General features: G+C 39.1%; 1 protein-coding gene across 3 annotated transcripts in view; it reads right to left on the minus strand.

The window, feature by feature from the left end:
- SRBD1 (S1 RNA binding domain 1) overlaps positions 1-13,249 on the minus strand; it is a 593,419-nt gene that overhangs the window by 366,016 nt on the left and 214,154 nt on the right. For all 3 annotated transcript variants that reach the window (XM_029593347.1, XM_029593346.1, XM_029593348.1), the window contains 2 exons: positions 10,253-10,343; positions 4,934-5,041 (listed from right to left, as the gene is read on the minus strand). In XM_029593347.1, the coding sequence (XP_029449207.1) occupies positions 4,934-5,041; positions 10,253-10,343 (199 nt within the window). The remainder of the gene's footprint in view (positions 1-4,933; positions 5,042-10,252; positions 10,344-13,249) is intronic.

Consider the following 13,249-nt stretch of genomic DNA (forward strand, 5'->3'; position numbering starts at 1 on the left):
CTCTCTCTAATCTTTTTTTTTTTTATTATTTTTAATTTACTTATGGGAAAGTTTCTGGACTGGTGTAGCAGAAATATAGGAAAGAAAATTCAAGTAAGTTTAATTTGTTCTTCCTTGTTTTTCTGCTACACCAGTTCAGAATGCTTGGGAAGTACCAAAGCTCAACAATAATGGGTGGGAGGATGCTGAAAAAATTCTCTCTTTAAGCCATCTTGCTTTTGCTGCTTTGGATACTGCTTCCTCTTAGCATTGTCCCCAAATAGCCTATCCGTTTTTCAAAATGAATTTGTTACTTTTAAATAGTTTAATTAATATGCGCCATACATCTAAAAACTTTAAAGATTTTTCCTTCTCTTGACAGTCTCCTTTGAAAAGCTGGTAAGGTAATAGATTGATTCAAATGGAAAGATGAGATTACTTTTGGTAAAAATAAAGGTACAGGAGTTATAGTTACTGAATCTTTGTTGAACTGTACAAATGGATTTCTATGTGATAAGGCCTGAATTTCAGAAATGTAACTAGCAGAAGTGATAGATATTAAAAATAAGATCTTCAATATCAGATCTTTGATAGACATTTGTTTTAAGGGCTCAAAAGGTGTCAATATTAGAGTTTCTAGATGTAAAACAAAATGGAGCAGGATCTTCCATCAATATTGAACCTTGGCATAGATGATCTAGGACTCCTGCAAGCTGTAGAGAATAATAGATATTTAACCTCATCAAATCTGCATACCAGGGTCTCCTTGGCAAATCTGGTAGCTCCTTCTCTACTTTTCGTAGTACGCAGCCTATTAGGAGCCATGGAGGAAGGCATATTCTAATTCTGTCTTTAGCCATGTCTGTACTAAAGCATCAATTCCTTCAGTGCTGGTTTCTTTGCGCCTGATGTAAAACCACTGTACTTTGCATTCTTGAGTGTTGCCATTAAGTCTATCTAAGGTGTGCCCTATCTCTGTACTATTTTCTGAAAGGCTTTGTTGCTCAACTCCCACTCTTCTGAATCTAAGGGATTTCTGCTTAGGAAATATGCTTCCACATTTTCTTTTCCCTGCAATGCGCAGTGCAGAAATTTTAAGCAGATTCCTTTGCGCATAAAAAGAGAAGATCTATCTCTTGTGAAATCCCCAGACTTTGAGTTCCCCCTTGATTGTTCATACATGTTACTGCCATTGCATTGTCACAAAAAATTCTGACCGCCTTTCTTTTCAGAATTGGTAGGAAATAGAGTAATGCAAAATAACTGCTCTGGTCTATAATCTGTTGTCACGGTTCAGCGGGCTGGAGTCAAGGATCACTCCCGCAGAAATGGCACAGGGCTGCAGGGCAGGACCAAAGATGGTTTCTGTTTAGCTAGACCTCTCCCCCACAGGTTCAGCTCTTGGGTTCTGGGCCAGTAGAACTTGCCTTCTCAAGAACGTCATGGCTGGTGATGAATTCAGACACAGGCTGGAAACTGGATACAGACAGGACTGGAGACAAGGCTGGTACAAATGGCAGGCAGGATCTGGATCCAGGCAGGAGCTGGAGGCTGGGCTGGTACTGAGAGCAGGCAGAAGCTGGATATAGGCAGGGCTGGAATCGAGGCTGGAACTGAGGGCAGGCAGGAGTTCGATATAGGCTGGGAGATAGAACACAGTACAGGCTGGGAACTGGGACCACAGACAAGGACAAGGCCTGAGAAAGCATACAAGTGAGTGAACTGGGCAGGGCAAGAAAAGGATAGGTCAACAAAAGGACTAGACAGAACAAGCAACAATAAATAGGAAAGCACAACATGGTACAAGGCTGACTAGGCGAACCTAGAAGGCCTGAAGGCCATAAGGCTGGACAGGAAAGCCCAAGAAGGCACAGAGCAAGGCCAGGTGGCCTGGAAAGGCACAGAGCAAGGCCAGGTGGCCTGGAAAGGCACAGAGCAAGGCAGCTAGGCCCAGAAAATCACAGAGCAAGACAGCTAGGCCTGGAAAAGCACAAAGCAAGACTAGGAGGCCTGGAAAGGCACAGAGCAAGGCAGGAGGCCAAGGTAGGCCGCAAAGCAAGGGAGGAGGCCTGGCTAGGAAACAAGGTAAGGTAAGATAACAAGGCAAGGATAGCCAGGTCAAGGAGCCAAGGTGACTCAATGATGAGGCTGGATTAAATAGGGTGGGAACTGAGGCGTCATATGATCAGTGAGAGAGAACTTGCGCAGCTGTGAGCAAAGATCACTAAGGACCCGTGGTGGAGGGGAGGCTATGCAGCAGGTAGAACCATAATAGCTGTTGATCTGCCAAGTGGACTCAGTCCACTTCCACTGGACATACTAATTCAGACAGTGCACTCCCCAACCCACTAAACTTGCATCCACTGTTACTATCCTTGTTGGAGGATCTAATGATACTTCTTTTGTCAGATTTGCTTTGTTTGATCACCACTGAAGGCGATTTTTCACCGAGTGGAACGGTAGTCGATAATTCTAATTTTGTTGCCATGGTTTCCAACCTGTTAGTAAAGCAAGTTGCAGGGGTCTTATGTGCGCTCTTGCCCAAGGCATTAAAACTCTAAAGTTGGTGCCATTAATCCCAGTAGTTGAAGATAGTTCCATGGCCTTGGGACCTCCAACTTGATGAACCTTTCCACCTTTTCCTTTCATGGTTTTGAAATGTGCTCGTAAACCTAGTCTTTCTAAAACTTTCAACACCCTGTGGTAACCCTGGAAGTTACTTTGATTCCATCTTGTAGTGTCTTTGTTCTGATAAACCAATCATCCAGATAAGGATGAACCATAATCCTTTCCTTTCTTAAGAAAGCTGCTGCTACCACCATTATATTGGTAAAAGTTCTTAGAGCAATTGCTAACCCAAAAGGGAGTGCTCTAAGTTGGTAAAGTTTTCCTGTTATACAGAAGCAAATAAATCTGATGATTTTGTTTTATTGGAATATGAAAATATGCCTCAGATCTACGGGGATGTCAGAGATTCCTCTTTCCGCACTGATAGCATTACTGATCAAAGTGTTTCCATTCGAAAATGTGGAATGTGAAGGCTTTTAAATCTGGTATAGATCAGTACATCCCATCCTTCTTTGGTAACAACCATGTCTTTCTTCTTGGTAAGGTACTGGACAAATGGCACACATTTGAAGCAATTTGTCCAGTGTTGCTTGTACCACAATCAATACTCTGCCTTATAAATAATCATTGGTCATATGTCCTTATGTAGAACTCTTTTTAAAAAAATTTATACTGCAAATAAAACAGTTTGCGATACTGAAAGAATGTATCTAATTAATGGTTTGAACAATGCCGAGTATCCGCCATAGGTGAAATAGTCCTAATTCGACACGGGACCACGTTTCAAACTTGAATAGTTCTTTTGTGCTTGCATCTGAGTAAAAAGAAATATTAGATTAAAATATGTTTCAAAAGAGAGGAATCCATTTTATAAAGAGACCCGCTTACTTGTCCGAATATTGAAACAGTCATGGCGTCTGGCTGGATATGATGTCAGTACGTGTTACCAGAAAGAGACCTGCCATTTAAATAGAGGTAACATCAGAGTACTGCCTACATGTCTTCATACAGGAGAGTACCAATCATTTTTACTGTTAAGTCCAGCCAGACGCCATGACTGTTTCAATGTTTGGACAAGTAAGAGGGTCTCTTCATAAAACTGCCGCCTTTCTTTTGAAGCATATTTTAATCTAACATTTCTTTTTACTCAGATGCAAGCATGATTACTGTATCCTGAAGAACTATTCAAGTGCGAAAGCAGTCCCGTGTTGGGCTAGGACTATTTCATCTATGGCGGATACTCGGCATTGTTCCATTCTCCGGATTTACAAACCCACCAGACATCTAAGATCACTGGACAAAAACCTCTTAGACATCCCATCACCACGACAGGCCTGTCTTGACATCACCAGAAAAAGATCATTCTCTGTCATTGGACCAATCTTATGGAACGCATTACCAGACTCTTTAAGACCTATATCCAACTCCAAACACTTCAAAAAATCCCTAAAAACACATTTATTTCAATCTGCTTTCCATATATCACACACTAAATAACATAACTACTTCTCCATCACACAGGGCACAACATTATTATATATCGATTTATTTTTTATGTAAACTATTCATTGTTTTAGATTTTTATTTTTACTATATATTTTTGTAATTTTGAGCTTTTATAATTTGATAATCTTTATGTTCTTTTAAATTTAAATCTTTATTTACATTTGTTTTTTTTATTTAGTTATGTAAACCGTTTTGATTAAACACTGTTTGTAAAGACTGTATACAAACACTTTTAAATAAATAAATAAATAAATAAATAAATAAATATGCCATTAATTAGATAAGTACTTTCAGTATCGCAAACAGTGTTTTATTTGCAGTATAAACATTTTTTAAAAAAAGAGTTCTACATATGGACATATGACCAATGATTATTTATAAGGCAGAGAATTGAATGTGAAAACATGTACCGATGATGCCTATTATGAAGGTCATTCTTTAATGCATCCGAGCTTTTAATATAGCTTTTGCTCTTGGTTTTCTTTCAATGATATAATGAAATAAAAATGAGGAGGATTATTTTGCAAGTGCGTATTTTTTCCACTTATCAATCATAATAAGTTCATTGGAGGCAAGCAATTATTTGACTGAAAATATACAACCACCTGTATTACTGGAGCCAGATACATCATTACTACCTAAAGAGTTGCTCCTAATAAATTATTTTGTGTTTTAAAAAGTCTAGCTATTGTGAGTTATATAATATTCACTGACACAACCAGATGCATAGATTCAAATATCTGTGTTATAATCTCTTCTATTATTTGGACGTGGATTTATCATTTGATAACAACTGAGTATTTCCCTGACTGAGAATTCTTTGGGAACATTTGTACATAATAAAAGAATGACAAGCTTTAAAATAAACACACACACTCACCAGTACACTACATCCAGTGGGGCAAAGTACTTCTTCTGAATGAGGTCAGCAAAGTAACGCTCTGTTTCTCTGCAGGCAGTTCCATTTCCAATAACAACTGAGGAACAGCTTTGAACAGAAATGATAGGGAAAGCATTTTTATAAGTGAAGATGTACAAGCAAAATGAAAAACTAGTATTTTATAACAAATATGTTTCAGACAATACATTAGAAATAACCTACACAAGCTCACTGTATACTTCACTATAATTGTAACATAACTGCAACTGAACTGCTGGACTACACATTACAAATAAAGCCAGAGCAGAAGCATCCAATTTATTTATTTAAAACTATTTTTTACCAGCTCTATCTTCAAATACTATGCAGGGTACAACAAACATTCATAAAAATAACCGATGAACGAGTACCAAATAAAACACCCTGCATCATGCTACATTAACTGTCTATAAACTCTCAAGATATCTCAACAGCACTATTTGGTACACTAATGCAGCGATTCTCAACTGGTGTCCCACTGCTCCGGTTGCACTTCCGTCCCTCTCCTTCATCGTCAGCAAGACGCACATATTCTTCCACTAACACTGCTGACATTCCATCTGGGCAGAAACGGCAGCAGTGTAAGTGAAAGCTAGCAAAATCAGCAGTTTTCTGCCCCCATGGCCCAGAACAGGAAGTGATGTACAGTGGAATTTGTGGGAAGAAAATAAGACCATGCTGCATAAAGTAGCGGCAGAAGCGCAGGCCCAGACCACAATGAAGCACAGCAGACGATCAGCAATGGATAGATAGAGCAGAGTTAGCCCCTACAGCTGAGGGGATTCTTCATTCTCGGGTCACAGGGCTGAAGGAGGTGGTTACTGCAGTTGCGATTTGTGCTGGGGGGGGGGGGATGACATGAGTGAGAGTGAGCCAGAGGGAAAGATAGCATGTGTGTGTGATTGACAGCATGTATGTAAGACAGCATGTTTGTACAAGTGTGATTGACAGTATGTGTCTAAGTGAGAGAGCATGTGTGACTGAGATCATGTATGTAAGAGCATGTGTGTGACAGACATGTATGTAAGAACATGTTACTGAGATCATGTATGTAAGAGAGCATGTGTGTGATTGACAGCATGTGTATAAGAAAGAGCATGTGTAATTGACAGAGAGACAGGTCAGTGACGTGATGAGTGTGTCAGAGAGATAGACTGGTCAGGGAGATGACTGGTGTGTGTATATGTGAGAGAGAGAGAGAGACTAGTCAAGGATGTGACTGGTATGTGTGAAGGAGGCAGAGACTGGTGAGGGAGGTAACTGGTATGCATGTGAGGGAGACAAACTGGTCAGGGAGGTAACTGATGTGTGTGTGAGAGAGAAAGATTGGTCAAGGATGTGACTGATCTGAGAGAGAGGCTAATTAGGGAGGTCACAGGTGTGTGATACACAGAGACTGATCATATAGTGTAGTGAGGGAGAGAAAGAGAGAGAGAGAGAGAGAGAGCGAGATTGGTCATGGGCCCTAAGGAAGAGCACCATGAGAACAGAGCTTCAGCATCCACTGATGCTTCTGGTGTGTGCTATTAGCCTGAAAGGAAAAGGAGTGCAGAGTTGCTGGAGAGGGTAAGCAACGGTGACTTTTTAAGTTTATTTTTCTTGATTGACCATTTTAATTATTGGGTATTATGTGATGTATCTTCTGTTTTATTTATTTTAAAACTTTTCTATACCGTTGCTAAGTTAAATACCATCGCAACGGTTTACATGTAGGCACATATTTAATGTAGGTGAAAGTGTACTATAGTACATTCTAACAGGTGCCGTCAATGATTCGGTTACAATATATCATTATACATAGTTATTTAGCAAAGTAGTTCATGACCAATTGTACCAAGGTACTTACACTCGTAGTTTTATCACACATAGTATTATAGTTATGCTTATTGGTGTTTGAGGAATTGTTTTTAATTTTTTGTGTTTTTAATTGTTGGCTGTTATTCTGTTTATTGGCTGTTTTGAAACATCTATTAGTATAGTTTTATAATTATTTCTGTGTGGGGCTCTATAACAGCTTCACTTGTTCTGTTTTCCTAATAGGAGATGTATTAGAGTTTAGGGCCTTCGCATAGATAGGATTGTTACTGTTTGAGTGTATTCCATAATGCAGGTGTACCTTTGTGTGGATTAGTTTGTGTGCATTATTGCAGATCCTGGGAGTATGTTAGATGCTATATTTCGGTTTCCATTTCTCCAGTTTTGCACTGCATACAATGACATTTTGGGGTTTCCATTCAAGTTTATCTCCATATTTGCAATTTGTGATCTTTTTGTATTCGTTGAAGGTCATTTTTATGTATGTAACAGAGGTGAGGCATTTGCACCAACCTTATTTGTTGTGTTTTCTCAAAAGGACATGCATTGGTGGTAAAATACTGTCTTTTCATAAGGAGGGCTAGGCTATTGCACCTGCTGGCAGAGGGAGTTTGTTTTGCTGTTATTAAGATGACACCAGAATTGGATGCTGAATTATAAGTGGAATGTCCTAGTACTGCTCTGCACTCATTGTTGGGGGGGGGGGGGGCGTGTCGAGGGGGTTCCTGTGGATGCAGAGTGTACATTTACATAAAGCCCCATGACGGTCATGTATTCAGTGCCACACATGTGAGAATCATCTGTCAGGTGTGTCCCGACTGAAAAAAGATTGCCTTTAGGGATTTGCAGTGTTTATCCCATGCCTTTTTTTAATTCATTTACTGTTTTTGTCCTCACCATCTCTTCTGGAAGGGCATTCCAGGAATCCACCACACTCTCCATGAAGAAATATTTCCTGATATTGGTTCTGAGTCATTCCCCTTGGAATTTCATTTTGTGACCCCTAACTCTATAGTTTCCTTTCCAATGGAAAAGGTTTGAAGTTCTTGCATCATTAAAATCTTTCAAGAATCTGAAGGCCTGTATCATATCTCCTCTGCATCTACTCTCTTTCAGGATATACATATTCAGATTCTACTCATAAGTCTTCCAAATACAGACCCCACGCCATTTTGGTTGCCCTTCTCTGGACCGCCTCCATCCTGACCTTATCCTTTTTGAGGTATGGGCTCCAGAACTGAACACAGTACTTCAGGTGAGGCTTCACCAAGAACCTTTACAAGGGCATTATCACCTCCTATTTCATGCTGGTTATTCTTCTCTCTTTGCAGCCCAGCATTCTTCTGGCTTTAACTATCACTTTGTAACATTGCTTCGCCACCTTCAGATCACCAGACACTATTTACTGCAAGCTTCCTCTCCCAGGCCATACACATTAGTCGTTCAGCCTCATTACATACCACACTTTTCAATTCCCACGCCCCAGATGCATAACTCTGCACTTCTTGGTATTGAATCCCAGCTGCCAAATCTTCGACCACACTTCAAATTCTGTACCTGGTCTTCTCTCCCTCTCCTTCATCCTGGGATCCCTCTTTCCATCCAGTGTTATTTCTCATTCTGGCAGCTGCACTGATCTCCTAAAAATCTGCAAGACTTCTGCCCTCATCACAACAAACATTACTGAGAATGCCAGATCCCTCAGAAATTAATTAGAGGGAACCCACCAGCTGTATTTTATTTGTCAAGCTCCATTCCTGAGGAATGCATTTCCACTAAACAAGGTTAGAAGACCTGGATACTTAATTAAATTTGAAATTTGGCAAGCATTTTCTGGTTATCATTTAGAGGCTCAGGTTGTTTGTTTTTTAGGTGGTGTCTACTAGACTTTAAGTCTCGGTGAATATAGCCAGTATTTTAAATCAAGCCTTTATTTAGGTTGTTATAAGGCAGCAGAGGGAGATTGAGACAATTAGAAATTGGGAAATGATGGGGAGAGGTTGGGATAAGGGAGGCTTTATATGAGTTTGAAGGTAGACTGTGTTAGAATTTATTTTGTGTGTTTGTATGTTTATGTTGTTTTGATTGTTATTGCATGCTTTTTATTGTAAACCGCTGTGATTTTATTATTTTTAATGGCAGTATATCAAGTTTTATTAAACTTTACTTACCTAAATCAAGCCCTTAAGTGACACCAGTTCCAATCAACAGTACTAGCAAATAAGGTTTGTTTTACTTTCTTAGATAACTCAGGGTCTGCTTTACTAAGTATTTTTCCCATAGACACAGAATAGGAGAAAAGCCTTAGTTAATCTGGCCCTCAGTTTGCAGTTAGAACTAATTCAATAAAATACCCCTTTCTAACAAGGCCAGCTCTAGAGAAAATGGCACCATGAGCAAAAATCACTGATGGCACGCCTCCCTCCCCCCACCCTCCACTCCTCGACATGGATTAGTGAGATGAGAGGATGTAAGCAAGTGCTCTCTACAAGTGATGAGTGCCTCTCCTCCCACATCATCCAACCCTTGTCTTTGCTCCCCCTTCCCCATCATCTGCCCTTTACCTCATTCTTCTGCCACCATAATCTCCTTTAATCTCCCATGCATATATTCCCCTGCTTCTTAATCCCCATTCCTTGCACGTTTCCCCTTCCTCTTAACTTATCCCCATATCTGACTCCTGCCTTTACCTACCCCCCAGCATCTCCCTAACCTCCACTGCATCTGCCCATCCCCCATGATTCACCAGCTCCTCTCTGGACAAAATATTTGTCCACTAGCAGAGCCGCTACCACAACTTCTCCTTATCAGTGCCAACCCTGTTGGCCTGTTAGTTTTGAATATGCTTGCTGAGACAGCACAGTTGGGGAGCAGTGGCAGGAGCAGTGACACAGGTTCATGTTGCTCCTCCTGATCTCCCACCAAGGAGGGGTTCTCGGTTTGTGCAACTGCTTAAGGAACACTGCTCAGCCACATACACAGGCACCACAGGGAATGTGTTGGTACTTATACTGACCCTGCCTTGAGGCACCCTTCATCAAAACGGTGCCATTAGCAACCACCCTGCTTGCCCTGCCCTAAAGCTGGCACTTTCTATTCTTTTTTATAAAATTTCTGCTTACATTACAGTGAAATATGACATACACACACATACAGATCTGCAAAAGGGAACAGCAGAAAGGAGACTTTTAGAAACAGGAGATATAGTCATAATAAAAATGTGCCTATAAATTCCAAAGAACCATAAAAGGTATAATGTATTAAGAAAAAAAGAAGACACAAAAAAAGAAATAGTCAAAAAACAGATATGTTGAAGGAATCTAGCTAGCACTACTGCTGCACTTATGGATACAGGCCAACAGAATAAAACATTAGAAGAGAAAGAACGGTTCTTAAAATCTAAAAGAAATTCTTTAAATGATACTCTGCATCATAATTAATATACAAAAAGCTGTCTTTTCATACTTGAAGTTTAGTAAAAGCCTTCTTATCTTCTCAGCTTCACGGAATCCTTGTGCAGTATGCAAATAGACTACATCAACATGAAGTATCTGATCTAAACCAGCCAAAAACAAAAGAAATGTAATTAGAATCAGGGAACTTAAAGACAGTAAAATATATCAAAATTGTCAGAGTAAAGTTCAAAGGCACAAAAAGAGTTCTTAAGCAGAGGTTTTTAAGCACACAATCAAAAAATGAAAGTTATTAATGGCCACCCAAAAGACAATGTTTCCATCTGAGTTTGGAAATGCTTACTGATAAACAGAAATGGGATTTATCCTTATCACCCTGGTTCCATTAACTCATAGAGCAGTCAGGATCGATGAACACTACTGCTCAGAGCATTTAACTGAGACCAGCATTTTCAAAACAGAAAATTGCGTCATAGCACTCTGTCCCACCTCCTCATGCAATGGTCCTTTCCCAATCAATCTAAGCACTTCTCCAGCAATTCATGACCTGAAATGCCTAGTCAATGGTGTTTTTTAGTACCAAATTTTAGTGTATTTATACACAGACCAACTAGAAAGAAATGCTGCTGGAGGATGGAGAGACAGGAAGCGCTGTGATGTAACTTCTATCTTGAAGCAACTCCCTGGGCACAACCGCCCACAAATCATGATTGCAGGTGAGTTTAACATAACTTGTACTTTTCCTCCCAGAATTAAAAAGCATTCTTTATGTCGGAGAAAATTCTTTTTCGCTCAACGTACAATAAAGCTCTGGAATTTGTTGCCAGAGGATGTGGTTAGTCAGTTAGTGTAGCTGGGTTCAAAAAAGGTTTAGATAAGTTCTTGGAGGAGAAGTCCATTAACGGCTATTAATCAAGTTTACTTCATCAGTAAACATTAATCAAGTTTACTTCATCAGTAGCATGGGATCTTCTTTGTGTTTGGGTATTTGCCAGGTTCTTATGGCCTGGATTGGCCTCTGTTTGAAACAGGATGCTGGGCTTGATGGACCCTTGGTCTGACCCAGCATGGCAATTTCTTATGTTCTTATGGAGACAGGCTGAGCTTTTGTGGGTTTCAATCTGCTTACAGTTTATGCACATCATTCACAATGCAGAATAAATGTACATAGTTTCATAGTATTATACTAAATAAAGACCTGGACCTCCATTTTCACTCTTCTTACAAGTGATTCAGACACTCATTGATTTTGGTCTTTACATATTTCTATACTACAAATTAAAATTTTTTTTTCTTAATTTATTAGTGAATAAACAGTTAAGCTACAGCTCCACAAGAGAGTGAATATACTAATATTTTTATATAACTCTTAATAGGGTTAGCTTTTGACATAATCTGATCCTTACCTTCTATCCCTTCAATTCTCAATATAGTACAATCTGAATTATCTCCATTTATCCAATATAGATACCCACCCCCAAATCTACCCTCTGCCTGACTTATAATATTAAAAGAAACTGTAGACCTGCTGAATTCTTAGGTTTGTGAGGATACATTCCAAAAATTCAGGAGTACCAATACCTCACGGAATCAACATTCTCTCTCTTGTTCACTTAGTGCTAGCTTATCCACAGCAGCATATTTACAGACTATCTACCCAGTCAATCTACTTCAGGTCCGTATTAGCCTTCCATTCTAGCTGCTACCAACAAATGGGTAACTAGCTCTTCTAATACATATTTTTTCTTAGTGGAATTTTACACAAATAGTTAAAATGCTAAACCATATACAGACATCTGGGCATGTTGTATAAAATGAAATAATCACAACAAAATACGAATCATACCCTATAAAACCCTCTCAGTACAAACTGTTCAATGGTAATAAAGTCTATTTCATATTTATTAAAATGTATATCCCGCACATCTTACATTACTGGTTCATTGGGCTCATAGAAAAATACAACAAAATGTACAGTGCATAACAGCTGAAATTAAAGTATTTTAGAACTATAAACAAATTGTAAATTGTTTCATTGTGACAGTATCTTCAATTACTTAATTTGATGTTTATTCAGGAAAAGGGTGTAGACTAATGGTTATAATGAAAGGTTGGGAAATAAGAGACAAAGGTTCAAATGCTGCTTTTCCTGACTTTTCTTGTAACCTATCTCCCAGTGCCTAATCTAGTCCAGTTAAACTGGGGCAAGAATTGTACTTGGACTTAATTTGTTGAATGTGCTAAACAGTTTTATTTTTGTTTTGTTTTGTTTTTTTAAAGCTTTTGCTTCATAATATTTGTGTAATAAAACAATAAGATGATGTGGTAATAACTATTTTATTAGTTCTAAACTTATTTCAATATGTAAATGAATTATATTTACTTACTTGCTAAAATATTAAAATAAAATATTAACTATAAGTAATTAAGGTTACAACCGTAGGTAAATTGCACCAATTGATTTTTCTGCCAATAAGCAAAAATTAGTAGGTAAAACTTCTTGCCCCTCAAACTGAATCCAGTTATAACAGTGTAGCTAACACTGTTTTCTTTTCACGTGTTCTGGGGTCTGATCCTGCCAAACAGTAAAGCAGAGTTGCTTAACTTTAACAGATGTTCTCAGAGGACAGAAATCCTCACACATGAAAGACATCATCAGATGGAGTCCAGCATAGAAATTTGATTTCAAAGTTTCTAGAAATGTTGAGCATGCCGTACTGAGCATGTGCAGCATACCATAGTACCACACATCCAAATGGGTGCCCCTTCAGTCTATAATTTAGCTTAGACCGTCTTACCTTCAAGCCACATACTTCTGTATTCGGCCTTGATATGTACCTATCTAAGGAACTGGCAACTCATTCCGTCGCTGACCTGTGAGTAGATCAGGATAAACCCAAGAAATCGATGCCCAAAATTGGTGGCAGGTCCTATGGTGAAGACCTCAAACCTAGCCTCAGAGGAGGAAGTGGAATTAGTGGGGCTTGGAAGCATACGGTAACAATGCCTATGTGCATAAATTATTGGAAACTTTTGCCTCCAAAAATCA

This window comes from Rhinatrema bivittatum, chromosome 3, assembly GCF_901001135.1.
Source record: "Rhinatrema bivittatum chromosome 3, aRhiBiv1.1, whole genome shotgun sequence".
Taxonomy (NCBI): Eukaryota; Metazoa; Chordata; class Amphibia; order Gymnophiona; family Rhinatrematidae; genus Rhinatrema; species Rhinatrema bivittatum.